The 18,065-nt window shown below is 41.4% G+C and overlaps 1 protein-coding gene across 2 annotated transcripts in view; it reads left to right on the top strand.

Moving 5' to 3' along the window:
* The first annotated feature begins 3,534 nt into the window (after nucleotides 1-3,534).
* The window catches only part of nptnb (neuroplastin b), a 30,482-nt gene continuing 15,951 nt past the window's right edge, over nucleotides 3,535-18,065 (top strand). The window contains exons 1-2 of one of the 2 annotated variants that reach the window (XM_049593416.1): nucleotides 3,535-4,134; nucleotides 17,110-17,457. In XM_049593416.1, coding sequence (XP_049449373.1) covers nucleotides 4,059-4,134; nucleotides 17,110-17,457 — 424 coding nt within the window. In that variant the 5' untranslated portion in view covers nucleotides 3,535-4,058. The remainder of the gene's footprint in view (nucleotides 4,135-17,109; nucleotides 17,458-18,065) is intronic. The other variant, XM_049593426.1, reaches the window with a different exon arrangement.

The raw sequence follows: 18,065 nt of genomic DNA, 5'->3' as shown, positions 1-18,065 counted from the left end.
AAATTATTGTTTTTACACTCGTACAGATCAAACTCTTGAGATATAAATGATGAATTTGGAACTTTTAGACGTGCTGGTAAGCATGTTGTTACCTTTGGACAGGGCCAGGCTAGCTGTTTCCCTCTACTTCTAGTCTTTATGCTAAGCTAACTGCCTGCTGACTGTAGCTTCATATTTATAAATAAAATATCAAACTATTCCTTTAAAGTTGTGGTTCTCAATCTTTTTGTCATGCCCCCCTTTAGAAGTTGGGAAAAAAGTTGAAGCCTCACGCCTACCTTTTTTAAGAAATGAATTACTAATAATAATAGAGTGTTGCAAGGATGACGTTTGTTTGTAGGCCAGCCCTGAAGTTAACATCACTCTGGTTCCCTCAACTAAAAGCGAATGTGATTTTTCCATTAGATTTTGGCAGACAGACATTATAATATTTACACTTTATGTTCAGCAAGACAATCTTGACAAGCGAACACCACTTTTATGATTTTCTGGAGCATAAATTCAATTGCCAGAGGTAAAAAGCTTAACATTAGGCTTTTAAGGAACTACACCACAGTTACATGACTTAAACGCTGCCTTCAAAAGGACGCTGTAAAGTTATGTTCTGCATGATGACACTCAGTAGTCTCATATAGTCACTTGTTAGCAATCGCCTTTTTTAAGACACATAAGGCCTTCAAAATTTACAGGTGGAGAATTTACTGATGTATATTACGTTGTAGAACAAAATGCTAAAGTCTAAGCTTGTGTTAACCACAAGAAAATTACATCTGACAGCTTTAAGAGTTAAAATGAAAAGAAAAAGTTTAAAAATAACTTTACTTTGAGATGAGGGAACCGGGAATGCTAAAATGCTAACCCATGTATGGGTTTAGGACTCATTCCTGCTCTAGTGGGGAAGCAATGTTGTATTTTAGCTGAGTAAAGGTCAGCATGTTAGCATAAGCAAACTCTTGTTTGTTTTCCCTACAAAAATCATATTCATTTAACTTGGTTTTACTCTATATTTTTTCCCTGGTCATCCACGTCCCACCTACATAGGCTCTATGCCCTCTCAAGGGGGTCTGCCCCACAGTTTGAGAACCACTGCTTTAAAGATAAGTAAAAACGATTACATTGCTGCCCTGAAGTGTGAGATACACACAGGCACAAGACTGGTTACATATTCACTGTTAATACAAAAACACTGTTTTCAATAACATCCATATTTACGGCAATTTCATAAGGCCACATCGCTGACCATTCAAGACCTATGTCCAATTTGTTTCAGGGGAAATACTTTCAAACAACACTTACTGACAACAGCTATGAAAAGTCATAGTAAAGTCCGTTCGGGGTATTTACAAAGTGTCCATGCCAGCAGGGCAGGTGTGGTGGGCGGTGTAAATCCTCTCATGATGTCCTGGTCCGTAGAGAGCTCATCCTGAGGACGGTGAGCTCGGCTACATCTGAATCCTGCATCTCCACCTCTTGTTGGCAGCTTTCTCTGATTACATACACTACGAGACCCACACAGATGAAAATGAGGAGGACTATGCCTATAACCTGGGGTACAAAAGAGTGAAGCGACACTTTGTTTAGTAAACATCAATAGAAAATGTGTATTGTTGGTCAACAAAGTGTATTAACAGAGCTATAATAACAGTTTCCAAAGGCTAGTGACATCACATTATGGAGATATATTCTCTGCAGTGCATTCTCTGAGAGGAGGTGTTCTCACTCTGCTCATCCCACATTATCTCCTGTAAACTAGAAAATATTCAACTCACCTGAGAAAAAACAAACAGCTGCTGTGAGCGGAGCATTAGTTCTTGTGGGGTGACATCTCCCTCACTAATTGGCTCACACCACTTCTGCGGAGCTGCCTTGTCAACTAGTACAAATCTACCCTCCCAGTCTGTCATAGCACAAGCAAAGTATTGGCCATCGAGGAACAACAAAATGAGCCACACGATAGCAGGAACGAAACTGGAGAGGGAAACAGTTTTCCTGCACCACGTATCACATCTGCATCCTTGAATGATCAGCATCAAGGTGAAGGCCATGACGGCAGGAATGATGAAGAATGCTGATGAAAACACTCCGTTCCATGTAGGGTTGCAAGGACACTCAAACTCCAGCTCCACCAGCTTCTCTAGTCCCATGAGGATAAAGCCAAAAGCCACATTTGATACCAGAGGACTGTTGCTAAGTTCATTTTTCAGCCTGGTAAGCCATTGTTGTCTACTTTCCATACTAGATTGACCGAAAAATGAAGACAAACGCTGTAAAAAGCCCAAAAGAGGGTCCACCGTTGTGAACACATTGGCAACAGCTAAGTGATGCGTAATTAACGCATCCAGGGGTAAGTTTTCCCCTCGGGCAAAATGCCACACTTCCACTCTGATTGGTTTTGAACAAAGGAGGGTGTGCCGACTGCTCTGACATTTCTCTAGCTGATTGGCCTGTGCGAGGTTTCAGGTGGGGTTACATTTTAAATGTGGTCTCCCATGGACAAACTGGAGGGAGGGCTGTAAAGTGGAGGGAAGTTTGTTCTGCAGTTGAGCACAGAATGGCCCATTGCAATAGTCCAGCAAAAACACATACATGGAGGCGTAGGCTTATGTCAAAGGGCAAGCCTTTACATTGAGGTGTCAAGTTACAGGCCCAGAATTTCACTATAATGGAACAAAACAAAGAAATGGCACAATTGAAAAAGGTATTTTCCAACTGAAAGGTTACTGGATTTATCTAACTAATCTTTAAGGCTAGTTATAGAAGTGTGTGCATGTGCTCAAGTGTTTGTGGTTCATTTGTTGCAATTGTCTATGATTTAAAAAATGGAGTGCATGCTGAGGGCTTTCCAGTTTACCTCAACTGGCCACATGAGGTCGCCCATGTAGCAGCACAGATTAAGGATAGAGAGGATTACAGGAGGCCATGTTGAACTTTCAAGGGGATGTGGTACATACAGCTTGAGAACACCCAGGCCACTGATGTGATGACATAATTTATAAATGACCTCAGTGGGCTCAAGAGCATCACCATAATCTCCTCACATTAAAACCTGACAAGAGAAAGTATTTAGGCACTGTGAAATAAGCTTGGGAAAAATGTGCCTGGTGCAAACTGTGACTGGATTGCCTTCAGTAACGTCTGCACAGCCACTGCAAGTTTTGAAATGTAAATACTGAAATCTCGCCCACAGAAAAATCTGTCATTTGTTCTGCAAAGTCTGTGAGAAATCTGACTTGACTGGTGGTGATGAAGGAGCTGACAGTTTGTGATTGCATGAATATTGCAAGAGATGCTGAAAAGAGTAAGGAAATCACATAAGGGGGAGGCTATAACTGTAGTCGTTTACACTTCATTAAATACTGTATGAGCAAGAACAACAGCCTCTAAATGGCACATGATGAAAATGTGAATAACAATTGAAGCTTATGCGCGAACAAGGAAATGAGGGAAGCACATAATAGCTGCCTGAGTTCACAAACAACATCACATACGTGTTATATGCGTGTGTGCGCCCGTGTGTATTTATCCACGGTCATGAGCGCATAGGGCACGCGCAGCTTGTCGTTGCTGCCGTCGGTGTCCTACCAGCATCTGTTCCTCTTTTTGGAGCAGACTTATGTTTAGGCTACATCACTTCCCGTCGGGAATAATTTCTGCGCTACTTTCATTTTAATCACCGAACCGTGGCCGCGAGAGCGCAAATGCGCATCGCTCTGCGCATCTTTGAATCTTCAGAACTACACTGTGGACAATCTCCCTGACACCCAGAGACCTCTCCTCCGCAATCCGACGAGGCTTCTTCACCGCCTATGGCCGCATATCGGCATCCCTGAGCCGCTGGCCTCGTCCCGGACCTTTCACCCATCGCTGTCCTCAAAAGGTCTTTGAATCAGGGAGACATTTCTACAGATTTTTTTTTTTTTTAAATTCTCATCGGCTGACTATTTTAAAGAACCCGGTGCTATGCTGGGCCCATCTCTCTAGATCTTGTGATTTAATACACGATCTCTCCTCCCACATTCGTCCGACCGAGACCCTGGTACTCTCATCGAGCCCCAGCAATGCATCCTAACGCAGTGATGCTGGCGGTGGTCCTTTTGGGGAACTTGATGCTGCCTTTCATCTCGGCTCAAAACGGTAAGCAAGCAGATGTGACCATGGCATAACTGTAAACATCGCGTTGAGGGAAAGTGACCTGACTTGTGTGAGGAGGACGCTCGAGCAGCGAAATGTTTCTAAAGAGGATTTTGAGAATGACTGCGTTAAAGCCACTACTATAGTTTCACGCATCTCGACAACAAGGCCAGAGTTAGGAGCCAACAAATATGATCCAAGAACTGACCACGAAACGGAACTCTTAAGTCATAAACCAGAGAGGAAACTGACGTTGCTCTGACATTTTTGCGAGGTTATTTACTGTCAGCTGAGTGTACTGAAGGTGTGTTATGAGAGGTGTTAAGTGCCACTTTCAAGCAAGTCAAATATGTTCTGCATAATTTGTTTTATAATAAGATAAGAGCTTTGTACCTTCACAGAAATAGTTTTCTGGATATTTACACAGCAGTAGCCTATGGGTATCCTTATGCTGCCAGTGTGTAGTTTGTTCAGTCACAGGGGGTTGGGTAGCACTGTGTCAAGCAAGACTAACCTGCTATGGATGCTGATCCAGTCATATATTATCAACACCCAACACCGGCTTAAGACTCGCCCAGTGTGTGTTGTAAATAGGCCTACTGTAAATACCAGGCCCTTCTGGATCACTGTTACTGGGCCTGTGCATCTGTTTGACTTGACTAAACTACTTCCCTATCATACATTTCCCATCATGCCAGCTTAAGTGGATCTTTCGCTCCTGCCCAGCTGGTACAGTCTGTATGTACTGCAAAACTACATGCATGCACAAATCACACCCTCATCTACTTTTATGATGTTTAAGCACCATGTTTATCTCTTCCCAAATATTCAGTAAGAGCTTTGGTTAATAGAGGACGTTCGTTTGTGACATTACTTTCAAAAGTTCACCGTGCATTAATCATAATAAAACTGACATGATTTGGTCTAAGTAAATGTCAGTGACATGCTGTTGGGTGTTCCAGGCTGCCCTCCTCTGATACAGCATGTCCTGACTTCAAATTCTGTTGAATCACATCACCCAGAGGGGCACACAAATCAGCGGCCATTCATGTGATGAAAGTGGAATCTGTATTCTCTCAGTTTTTAAAATAACCTCAATGGCTCCCCTGAGCGACCCAGGCATGATTGTGAAGATGTTGGCACTTTAAAATACAAATTGAATAATCACTGTCTGTATTCATATCATTTGAGAAGCATCTGTGCCCACATGTCAAGGCATCTGTGTGTTCAAATCAATATCACTGACATGATCTGGTCCTTGAGGCAGGAAATTACTCTGCATACTTAAAATGTTAGTGCTTAATGTCCACCTCGTCTCTTCTGTGGGATAATCGGACACCCACTATGCAAGACTTAATAAGATGTATTCTGATGAGGAGGTTGTGTAAAACCTCAATCCAGCTCTCTCCTACCTCTCAAGAACTTGTGTTTGCAAATACTTGAAATGCAAATTGTTTAAGATTATTCACAACAAAGTCTTATACACTGAAAGGTTGTCACTGTTTATTGTGATACTAGCAAAACACAATATGCAGAAATGAAAGAAGCACAAGTAAAATCTAGCTCGTTTTAAGAAAGCACAGACACAACCTACATCTTTAGCTTGCACGGAGAAAAAAACTTAAATACCACAGCCGTTACGTAACTAAATATTATCTCCTGAATTCCTTTCTTTCTTCTTTGTTAATTTCTCTGAGGTGCTTGAAGTGTGTGCACGTACAGTCAGTTGTTCTCTGATCTTGCTATCTGGAAAATCAAATACCCAATAAGCCCTCCATTGTTTGATAAAGCTCAAGCAAAGGCATTCCAAACACTTCCTGTGGTCTTTGCTCTGTGCTAGTGCCCACTCACTGAGGCCCCAGTTCACACCACAGACACACATGCACTTACAGCCAGGGGTCAGTGGGAGACAGACTGGTGCAAACCATGTCACCGAATGTGTGGATGCTTTGTCTGTTCAATGTAGAAATCCTGCAGTCATGACACATTTCATTTATAGTAAACAGACCTACGTTCATCACAGGTGCGATCACAGCTGTAATAAGCTACAGTTAGTGTGTTGGAAATATTCAGATATTTGCTCTCATCACATGCATCCAGAAGCCATTTCATTTCTCTCTCACAGTTCAGATTAAGGGCAATAGGTGCATGGCTTCTTATGCAATCCTAGATTTTCCTGTGATATTGCAGAGTTCAGGCAGTGGTGTGGGGGGAGGGGGTGGGGGTGGGGGTGTGGGTGATAATAATTATAAGTGCATGAGATGTAATCACTGTCTCTGGGAAGCAGAGGGAATTCATGTCATTATTTCCTCATGCTCAGGGGAAAGTAGGCCTACTACTATAGGTGGACAGTTTCTGCGACAGATATTTGGAGGACTGTAAATAGCATCCCGTCCATTCTGCCTCGTTTCTATTTTTATCTCCGAGACACAGCACTGAGAACTGTGGCTTTAAGGTCCTTTTGTGAAAGTGAATTCATTAACTCTTAATGGACGGCCTCCTTGTGCACAGCTGCAAAGCCTTCTAAAGGCTCGCTAGGTGGCTGTGAACAACTTAAGCTGAGAGATGATGTGATCTTTATGCAAAGAAAATAAAAGCTGTTGAGAAGGTGGCTGGGGCTGACCTGAGGAAGTGCTTCGGTGTCTTATATAATTTCCCCCTACGAAGCATGTAGCCTGCTCCTGCTGCCAACTTTGTTGTTGTGTTATCGCTGCCTGCGTGATTCCAAACATGCAGATCACGTCAAGACAACCTTTAGAATAACGAGCTGGTATTATTACCTCCATGATAAACATTAACTATTTATAATTGTTTTCTCTCCTTTAACTGTTTGATGACCAGTTGCTTTAGACTGAGTGAGCACAACAACAAATACTGCTTCTTGTTAAGGTTAAACTATTAGAGTATATGACGAGAGAAAGATAATTCGACATGTATTACAATATGTACTGCCATTATTTTTTGTTGTGAGGTTTTTGTGGTCAGTATGTGGCCCTCTAATTCTTCTCTGTGTCACTTGTACATTATCATCCACAGAGGCCATAGTTGCATTTTAAAGGGACAGTTCATCTCAAATCAAAAAACACATATTTTTCCTCTTACCTTTGGTGCTTTTTGTCAGTCTGGATTGTTTTGGTGTGAGTTGCAGAGTACTGGAGCTATCAGCCTATCAGCTATCTGCCTTCTATTGAACATAATGGAACTAGATGGCACTCCGCTTGTGGAGCTCAATGTGCCAAAAAATACATTTGAAAATCTCAACAGCATTGTCTCTTTCCAGAAATCTCGACCCAGTTACTCAAGGTAATCCACAGATGTTGTTGTGAGCAATTTCATGTAGGAACCATTTTCTTTCCACACCCGCCAACTGCAACACTACAAGAAGGAAGCATGCATCTACTCATTGACGAGAGGCTCACACTCGTGACAGCATGAGATGTAAAGATTAATGGTGTCCTCCTTGGCTGAGGTGTAACATTAGCTAGCTCAATAGGCCCGTTTCCACTGAAGAAGTTCCTGGTACTATTTGGGGGGCAGGAACTACTACATGAACATCCTCTCGCTTGGCCCTCTCAACCGCCGTGTCTCCACTAAGAGAGCAGAGTAGGAGGAAGGTTCCTGTAAAGTTACGGGGCTCTGGATGTGACATAATCGTTGCGCGACCATTTTGACCCGGGCGACGTAGGGACGCTGTTAGCCATTAGCTGTGTCTGTAATAACTCAGTGACTCAATAAACGGTCCGTGAAATTTTTTTCTAGCAGATGTCTTAGTTACAACATGATTGAGCTAACTGGAGTAGTTTCATGTGGTATCCGACAACGGGAGGCTTTTAACAGATGATGTCCTGACGTTAGCTTTGCTGCTGCTGTCAGCTGTCCCTGTCAGCTGCAGCCACTGATGCTTTCTAGACATCGTGATTTCCCAAAACTGAATAAATACCACACATAGCAACACAAAACTGCTTTGCTAGCTCAATCATGTTGTAACTAAGATATCTGCTGGAAAAAATATTTTTTTCACGGACCATATATTGAGTTACTGAGTTATTACAGACACCGCTAACGGCTAACAACTAACGGTTAGCCCAGCTAATCTACGATAACCATAGTAAATTACAAAACGTCACATCCCGCCTTGAGTATATCCAATCAGCACCAAGTAATCCCCAAGCCCCAGCCAGGAGTCTCTCGGGCTGTTCTGAGTACCTACTCCGAGGCAGGGACATGTTTAGCCCCTGTAAAAGTTCTGGAACTCTGTCCTTCAGGGGTGGTTCCTGCGGTGGAGACACGCACCAATGGCCCCGGCCCTGTAAAATTACCCCGAAGTTCCTGCGGTGGAAACGGGCCTAGTGTTATGCTAAGTAAGCTAGCAGTAGATGTATGTTTCTTTCTATGCTGTGATACAGTTTGCAGTTGTTAAGTAGAAAGAAAATAGTTTCTTCATTAAACTGCTCACAACAAGAGAAGAGGAAAAATATGTATTTTTGAACTGTGCCTTTAAGATGAGCATCTTACAGCTACATGCTATTAAATCAATAGACCCTACTATATAATGCAGCAGCTTTGTCCATTATCATGTTTCTGTCCAAGCTCTGGACAAAGGCATTTATAAGTCTGGAAAATATGCTGTAGGACTCAAGCCAGCTCTTACACTGAGTCACGCTTGCCCACTGTGAAATCTGATATGGACTGCACTGATTGGGAGCAGCATCACACAGTCTAAAACACACTGCAGTTATATACTGATGCACAACTGTAAGATGAGCAATGTTTTTTTTAATAGTGATTTGTCCAGGGAAGGTTTTTGCTGAGCGTGCATGCTGTTTCTTTTAGCACCACCCTGCTTCGCATTCACACAGTTACACACATTCACAGCTGGAAGTTCCCCAATTTAGCCACAGCCCTGTACTACTGGCTGTTCTACCGGAACAGCTCAGGTTAAGTGTGCTGCACAAGGGCAGCTCACAGACAGGATACTCAAAGAGGTTACTTTCATTTATACCTGGCCAGATTTTCATCACAGCCTGGGCATTTTAACTAGTGACCTAGCAGATACAAGGTTGATTTTCTACCAAGAGGCTCATGCCTGCTGATATTTAGCATACCAGGATAATTGAAGTTGACAAATAATAATACTTGGAAGTGTGGAGGAGGTTAAGGAATAGCATTTGACACCCCATCAGAGAACAATAAGCAGTAAAACATACTCCTCTGAAGGTGTGGTTCTTTAAATTTTAGATTATTTTGTGCTGTTTTGATGATGAGATTCAGTGTCGCATGACGCATCTGTTGCCATGCTTCTTGGGATTTTACGCCAAATCATTTGAATTCCCTTGTTTTGACCTCTGAAAGAGAAATAGAAGTGCTCACTGGTTGTGATTACGGGATGGGATTAGAGCATTTCAACCCAGCACAGGGGTTATTGGGATTTAAATCTCATTAAACTGTTGCCTCTCTTCTGTGATCTGAATGACAGACTCAAGTATTACCAGCAAAATGGAAATGGTCGGCCCAACGGCTGCTTTCTCTGGAAATTCAGCTTTGCAAATAATTGCAGTATTTTGTCACATTGCTCCATCACAGTAGTTTAAAATAAGGTATCAGTGCTGTGACAAGGGCAGCACCGAAAACTTAAACCACTCTTTCTGAAGTGTGACACAAATTTACCTGCACACTAAATATTACATCAACAAAGTGTATTCCAAGTATAGTACAAGTTCTTATCAAATCTTTTCAAATGATTCCTATAAAGGCAGATCAGTATTTAACCTAAATGGAGCTTTAAACATTATATGACATGACTTCTACACATCGAATTGCTCCTGTGTAATATGGTAATCTAAATATCACTGCATTTGCTTGTAGGAGCAGAAATGGCCTTCTAGGACTTACACTGGGTGTGTTGCAGGTATTAGCTTTTTAAGCAAAGACTATGACATTTAATGCACGTTACTGCAGACGTTACATTATTTATTTATTAATTTATGACAAAGTGGTTGTCCTAATTCACTTGCGAGCAGGGTATGAGGAGGATATAAAGGTGTAATTAACCTTGAGGCAGTTTCAAAAAGTGTTAACTACCCTTAGGTAGATAAAAAGTAGAGAAAGTGTTGAGGGAAAAGAAAAGAAAAACAAAATAAGGCAGACCACAATATATGTATTATGAAACTATGGCTGATCTGGTTACCCATTGTAAACTCACACAGGTGTTTTCACTTATGCTTAAAAGCTCAAAACTGTTCTTGGCTGACACCGTATTTGTTTTGTGGCCCCTGCTCACCTTTTTTTTCTGATAACTTAAGATCCAAACATTCAGGAGGTTTTTACCGGGAGCTGAATTGGTCTCTTGCTCTTCAAAACAAATGCCCCTGGTTATTTGAACCAGTAAAAGCACTGAATAAAGCTGTTTCATGTTTTAAAAAATCTCTGTTTTTTAAATGCAGCTTATCACTATGGGGCTGCTAACTACAGTGGCCAATATGAAAATGTTAAAGGCCAGTGTTTGGTTTGTCTGTCCTGGGCTACTGTAGAAACATGGCAGTGCAACATGGTGATCTCCATGAATAAGGACCTGCTCCCTATGTAGATATAAACAGCTCATTCTAAGGTAACAAAAACACAGGTAAAGAAACTTAATTACTTTATATTGCTTTACATTACTCCAAATTTATTCCCCTCTATCCTACACACTGACTCTTTAAGGCAGGACAAGTTACAGCTTTCTGGTTCTTTTGGGTTTTTGGAGATAGGTGACCTTGAACATTCCTGGGATAGCTTTGCCTAACTTCACCCCAAAAGTAGATCTAAATCATTTAAAATAACTGAAAACACCTGAGTGAATCACTAAAATCTGCCACTAGATTAGATCTAAATTGCTTGATTTTATTTGAGTAAAAACAACAAGAAAGGAAACATAACTGGGACAAACATGAGTTTGACTTTTTACTATGCGACTTACAGTGCTGTGGGTAATATTCTAACATATACCGCAACTGCTACCTGTGTCCTCATCTAACAACAGTGAGTGAAAGATATCAAACTGCAAACCATCGTCACAACCATGGTTCACTGTGTCATACAAATGACCTGTAAAGGCATACATATGTCAGAGTACCATGCAGGTACAACAAAGATGCACCCACAACCACAAACTCAAACACACACACACACACACACTGCCTAGCACATCACCAGTTCAGCAGCCCTGGGGGGGTTTCTACTCGCTGCTTTCTCTGGTTGTAGGACGGCAGCTGACTCACTCTCATGCTGCATGGTGGTGGTGTGTGGCTTGCTGTCAGTCCTCGGGGGAGCTCTCTTCTCTACCTACATCAGTGGAGTATGTAGGCTGTAATGACTGTGATTTTCACACAGCCTGAGACAGAGCTTGTCACAGAAAACTACAGGTTATTTTGTGGTCCTATTGTGCACATGTCATAAGGGAATGAAGTGAGCTAAAGCATGCAAGTCCGACATGGCACTGTGAGGGACATCATTATTTTGTGTTCAACAGCCTAATTTCTCTTGAATCATCTACTCATATAAATGTTTGACCTTATTTTTGTTAGATTACAAACAAGCCACCATAGCAACCACACTTCTGCACACATTCAGTCATAGATGTTTGTCTTACTGTGCATTCAGCTACAGAAAAAAATCACCATGCCTCCTCTTGCGGTGAAGCTCACATTTGTTACAACTAACCTATAATATTCTTTTGAGAATGCTACATTTAGTGTTGCGACACCCCCCAATTTACTGTGACACTGACCAGAGAAAAACAACCCACCACAGCTCAGTGTGTTTGGCTAATATTTTGGTTTGTATTAATTTGTGTCAGTACAATATGTTGGTCTGGCAAATGTGCAAAGACAACATGTAGCATCACAATACACAAGTAGAGCATCCACTGGGGAGGATTAGAAACAGAACATCCCCATGTTAGCTCCACAGGCATTAGCAATTAGCCACCTTTAGCAGCTAAACAAAGGGGAATACCTGGGGTGTAGTGGTAGCTGATGAGGTGGGTGTACTTCTAGGTAGATGGGTAGGTTACAGAGGAGGAAGTGGGTATACGCCTCTATATATGTCAGTGGCATTTTAGTTGATAGGTTGGTACACCATAAACTGCCAGAAAAAGCAGTGGGTAAACCCTGTATAACTCTGCATTACCTCCTCTACATCACTAAGTATAACTTTTCAGAGCTAACCTTTAAAGCCTACAGAGAGCAAGTATTTGATTTGATTGACTTTAGGTGACGGTAAAGCCTGACCTACATTGTTAAGGCTCTACAGAGCTTTATGATTATAGTTTCATTTAGGCCCCCAGGTATACTAGACAAGTCTATTTCTTGTTTGACTCATTTTATTGTTTTATTGGTCAACAATTCATGTGTTAGAGAGCTTGTTGTGTACTGTTTTTATTTGCCGTTACAAATGTACACTAACTGTGCACTAACATCAACAGTGGCTTTGTGATGTGCTGCAAGTCCACCAAGTCTCTTGCTTGCGGGCACTGTTGTCATACTGTGGATTTTGAGGAATAACACAAAACACAGATACACTACTGTTAAAAAAAACATGCATTGAAAAAATGAATTTATATTAATATTTTTTAACCATGCATTTTTTTTTGCCATGCAGTTAGTCAATTCATTATGAGTTGATAAGTTTAGGAAATTAATTGGCAATTATTTTGATAAGAGATTGTTAAAGTTGCGAAGTTCACCAAGAATTGCTTGCGAGTTTAGACAGTTGTTGGTTGGACAGAAATATCAATTTTAAGTTATCATCTTAGGCTTTGTGAAATGGTAGGGCATATTATAAAGTTTACTGTATGAAATAATATATTGATTATTGGAACAATAATCATCAGATGACTTTCTAATTGAAACTTTATGTAGGTTGCAGCAAAAACATGTCCATGTCCATTGATGTCCATGTACGATAAACAGCAGGAGGAGCCTACTATGCTTATGGAAACACAATCCAACAATAAAAGTGTTATCATCGTCTGCGTTCATCTTTCCTCTGTCACCAAGTAGCTGAGATCTGACCACCATTCATTGTCACTTCTTGTCTCCCCGCACGCCTTTGAAATGAATGAGTACCGGCTGGCTGCTTTGTGTTTTGTTTTCACTGCCAGTATAAGCTCCTTGTTTAAACAACACAAAAATTGGCCTGCTCATTGGCCGAGTGCTGTCTGTAGTTTGTTCTGTGGGTATTTCTCCGCAGAGCCTCCCTGAGCCTGAATTTAAATTAAGTCATCTGTTCCTTTTTCTGATTTAATTTGCCATCACCTTGGAGGGCATTATTTTCTTTTTTTATTTTAAGAAGATACTATACTGTGATTATGAGCACTTACGCATGGCTGACAACGGTTAGCTGTGCCATGTGCCGAGCCAATTTACTGTCATACCCATAATCATAGTAAAGAACGCCATAGTGAATGTTCTGTCAAATTGAAATATTGCTTTAGCAGTGTAGGCGGCTAGGCTTGGATTTACCCTCTGGGATTATGTGGTGAGCTTGATGGGCCCAGATGTTTCCAGAGAAAAGAAACAAATGCTAATTACTCGGCATATCTCTAGGCATTGCACATAGCAACACAAGTTGTAAGCACCAAATATCCTCACACATGAATACCTCAAATATTATTTCATTAATTTGCTAAATTCTCCTCACTTTTTCTCATTCCTATCATCTAATTAATTTTCATATGGCTGTGAGTCACAAACTAGTGTTAAGCAACAGACACGTTACCACTGTACTAACAAAAATCCATGTATTGTTAGGTATGTGAAATATTTTGGCTGTACTTTGACAGCCTTATTTGAGTCCAGTGTGCAGAGAATAATGTACTGTAAGCCTTGTGAATGGTATTTATTTTCACCTGGCAGTTAAACTTTCAATAAAATTATTTAAATGAAATGGCTTCATTGTGGGGATGAGCTGAATGTAGCTGTTTACACTCCCTCCTCAGGCTTCCACGGGCTTATCTGTTCATGTGCTTATGAGACATTACTTTGAGCAGGGCAGACAGATCTGGGAGGGCCTGTAAGCTGTTGTATTTAGACACAGCACACAGTCTAACACTCAAGAGACCACGGGCTCTTTGTTCCCATTTCCTCTACAACAATCCAGGGCAGAGTTAAGGCAATGCTTTTTTTCTGATTTATTTAAGCACATGTGGTTTACAGCTGACAGGCTGCAGGGGCGGCAGAGAACAGTGTCTGTGGTCCAGGTGATTTGTCATTAGATGAGCTTCATTAAGGCTGGCAGTGCATTGTTGGGCTAACTACTGATGTGAAACCGGGTCATGAATCAGACACAGCATGGTGCACTCGCCGTCGTGGTAATAATGCTTATAGATCCTATAAATTTCACTGTGTTTCATCACATGGAGGTAAGGTGGGGAGAAAAAATAGGGGTTGTTTGTACAGCTCCCTCAGATTAAATGCCAGCAGCGAGATGTATTGGGGACATGACTGCATATTCAGGTTCCACGTGTTTCTTAAAGTCAATTTTGCTTTAAAAGCACACATCAACTGTGTGTGATTCCATCCTAACGATCCTATTCCACTGTGACCATATGTGAATTTTGAGAACCTGCTCTTAAAGTCCAGCTTATCCAAAATGAAAGCTGGCTGACCTAATTTCTGGCGTTACTAGCAAGAGCTGATATGGATGAAGAGATTAGGTTTATACATACATACATACATACATACAGTAACATCTATTTGTGAAGATTCTGTGAATTGTTTTTAAAAGGCATTTGAAGCTCTGAGAAAAAAGATAAGCCATGAGAATTGGCATCAGTGTATGAACGTATTAATTATTGAGTAGGCAAAATATCTGTATGACATCACAGAATGCATCCTTTTAAAACCAATGTGAAGATTTTCTTTCAGTGTGTTTAAAAAATCACAAAAAAAAACAAAACAAAAACAGACCCATTTAACCTTCTACAATATCATGTGCAAGAATTGCATGGGCTTCCCTCAGGATCTCCAGTTTCCTCCCACAGTCCAGTGACATGCATGTTATGTGAACCAATGACTGTAAATTGCCTAAAGGTGTGAATACAACTGTGAATGTGTTTGTCCGGCTGTATGTGTTAGCCTTGTGACAGACTGGCGACATGTCCAGGGTGTACCCTACCTATCCATATGAGCTGGGATAGACTCCAGCACCCTGTGACCCTGAACAGAACAGGTGGATGTAGAAAATGGATTAATGGATTATAGGAAACTGGTGAAGGGTATCAACAAATTAGTGAAACAATCATACAAGCTTATATACAGTATGTTATACCATAGTCTGGGTGAATACTTGATTTTAATTGGCAGCAGGGTGTTCATTCATTTCTGATAATTCCCAGTAGTCCCAGTAAAATTGTTTGTTCATTGTCTAAATAACAACAAAGGCATCGAAATTGAGTAACGGGGATGTAGTCAGCGCCTCCGTTTACAATTTATTGCAACAAGTTAACAAGCTAATATCTAATTATTAGTCTTGTAGTAAAACATACTGTCAAATTATATTAACTGTTCGTCAACCGTATGCAATGGTATTGACTTTGAATCTTGCTAGCATAACGTTAGCTTTCTGGCTCATAGCTGAGCCAAAGGGTTCTGTGAGCTGTGTGGAGTCATATCTGAGGTTTGGCCTGTTTACTGGCGGACTGAACAATGTTCCCATTGCACCCATGGTAATTATTGTCCCAGGTATAGGTCAAACCCTCAGGCTTGTAAAAAAAAAAACAAGATTTTGATTGCAAAACACATGAAAATGTAAAGGAAGTTTTTTTGTTTGCTTGTTTGACAAGTGACCATGGTATAAGCGAGATAATGCCATTTGAATAACTGTGTTTGTCAAAAACATAACGTGTCACCACCATAGCATGCTACACATACTAGCACACTACATTGTTATAAACATTTCTTTTGGTTTCACACAGGAAATGAACAGCTGTCTCCCAGGTGAAAGTCCACCTCCCCTTCTCCCCTTCCACCCACCGGACTTCTGTGGACTTTCTCACTTTCTATACTATGGCAGTTGCTTGGAATGTCGAAAAATGCAGCCACCCTGTGCGTCTTATAACAACGATAAAGGGTGCCTCTGTGCCTCAGTACGAAAAACGTGTTACTTTGCCAAACTTTCAAGTTCTTATTGATGAGGTATTCTAACTAACAAACTTACTAACACATTTAATGGAGGCAATAACCTTTCATTCCAGCAGGTCATATAACTCTTAAGTGACATTAATTCCTGTGACAGAGTGGTGTCAGCAAGGCTTAATCTCAAGGGGAACATTTCCAAGCCAATGATTTTGACAAATCATGTGATTGTCTGCGCAATGTTTTTTCCAGCACTGACAAATGTGTGGCACTCTTATGAGAAGTTTTTATGTCAATGGGGTCAAGTAGGAGTGGTGCCACTGATTGTTGCCACAGAGTGAGTGTAGAAAAGCCTTGAGTGATTGTTCACCTACTTGTCAAGGCTCTCTGACAAGCAAACCTTTAAGGAGACTGATTAAACTCAGTGAGAATGCAGAAATAGTTCTACCCTTCAATCTTGTTGCACTCATCTTTATACGGTTAAATGTGACAGAGAAAATGACATGGAGAAAGGAAAAAGAAAACAGAGTGAGAAATTATACCAGCACTACTTGCTGGCATGGACTTGAGACTGGTTGACTATGACTCTGTCTGACAGTTTCATGGCCTTAGCGGGCCAAGGAACCCTGACGTTGAACGGACTGGATTTAGGTGAATCATTAGCCTTTTCTTTTTCCTCCTATCGATGATTTGAGCCTTGCTTCGTTATCATTTGCCTTTAATCATCCGCTCTTTTGTTTGTATGTACTCTGATCCTATTTAATTTCCTTCTCCATCCCTTAACCTTATCACACCTTCCTACTGCTCTAACCCTCTTCTACCCTTTCCTTCCCTGCCATCCTGATACACTTTTCCTCTCCAGCTGGGTTTGTGAAGTCGCCAATGTCTGAGACTAAGCTTACGGGGGACACCTTTGAGCTGTACTGCGACGTGGTTGGTAACCCAACACCGGAGATCCAGTGGTGGTATGCTGAGATCAACCGAGCTGACTCCTTCAAGCAGCTGTGGGACGGAGCCCGCAAGCGTCGGGTATCCATCAACACGGCCTACGGCACCAATGGGGTCAGTGTGCTTGGCATCACACGTCTCACACTGGAGGACTCTGGGACCTATGAGTGCCGGGCCAGCAACGACCCCAAGCGCAATGACCTCCGACAAAACCCTGCCATCACCTGGATCCGCGCCCAGGCCACCATTTCGGTGCTACAGAGTGAGTGGTCTATGTGCTGTAGTACCTAGATGATGAACGAACTATTGATCCCCTGTCCTAACCACTCCAGCCCGTAAAAACCTCTCAAGAGCCCACCCCACCACAGCGTTCACTGGCCAGACAGAAATAAAGCAATCACTAATCATGTTATTTATTCATTTTTAAAGGTTTTTTCCCACAAGTATTAATAGTAAAAATATTCTAATTGTTCCCTCCCTAATTCCCTCACGCCAGTGGTTGCCTTTTGAGTTTTGTTTTCATAAATATTCAATTTTGTTCCTCAATTTAGTTACTGAACTCAGTAAACTCCCAGCCTCTCCCCAAATCCCTTGAGCATCTTGTTGTAAATGACCACAAACCCAGGAACTTTACCCAGTCTCTATCTACATTTCCTTCTTTCCTCCCACACCAGACCTTCGTTCTTACTGTCTCATGTGTCCTTTTACAATATTCTGATCATTATCTTTTTCTCTGTATCCTAATTTCACCCATTTCCTATTCCTGGACTTATTTGTGATACTTATTCCCTTAACATTATGTTGTGTCTCTTGCGTTATGTGGATTATTTTATTTACTTCAAAGCCCTGCCTGCTAAATGTAGCGGAAAC

This window comes from Epinephelus fuscoguttatus, linkage group LG2 (assembly GCF_011397635.1).
Source record: "Epinephelus fuscoguttatus linkage group LG2, E.fuscoguttatus.final_Chr_v1".
In the NCBI taxonomy this organism is placed as follows: Eukaryota; Metazoa; Chordata; class Actinopteri; order Perciformes; family Serranidae; genus Epinephelus; species Epinephelus fuscoguttatus.
Note: the sequence above shows the minus strand (reverse complement) of the source record. Positions and strands in the feature narration are given on the sequence as shown.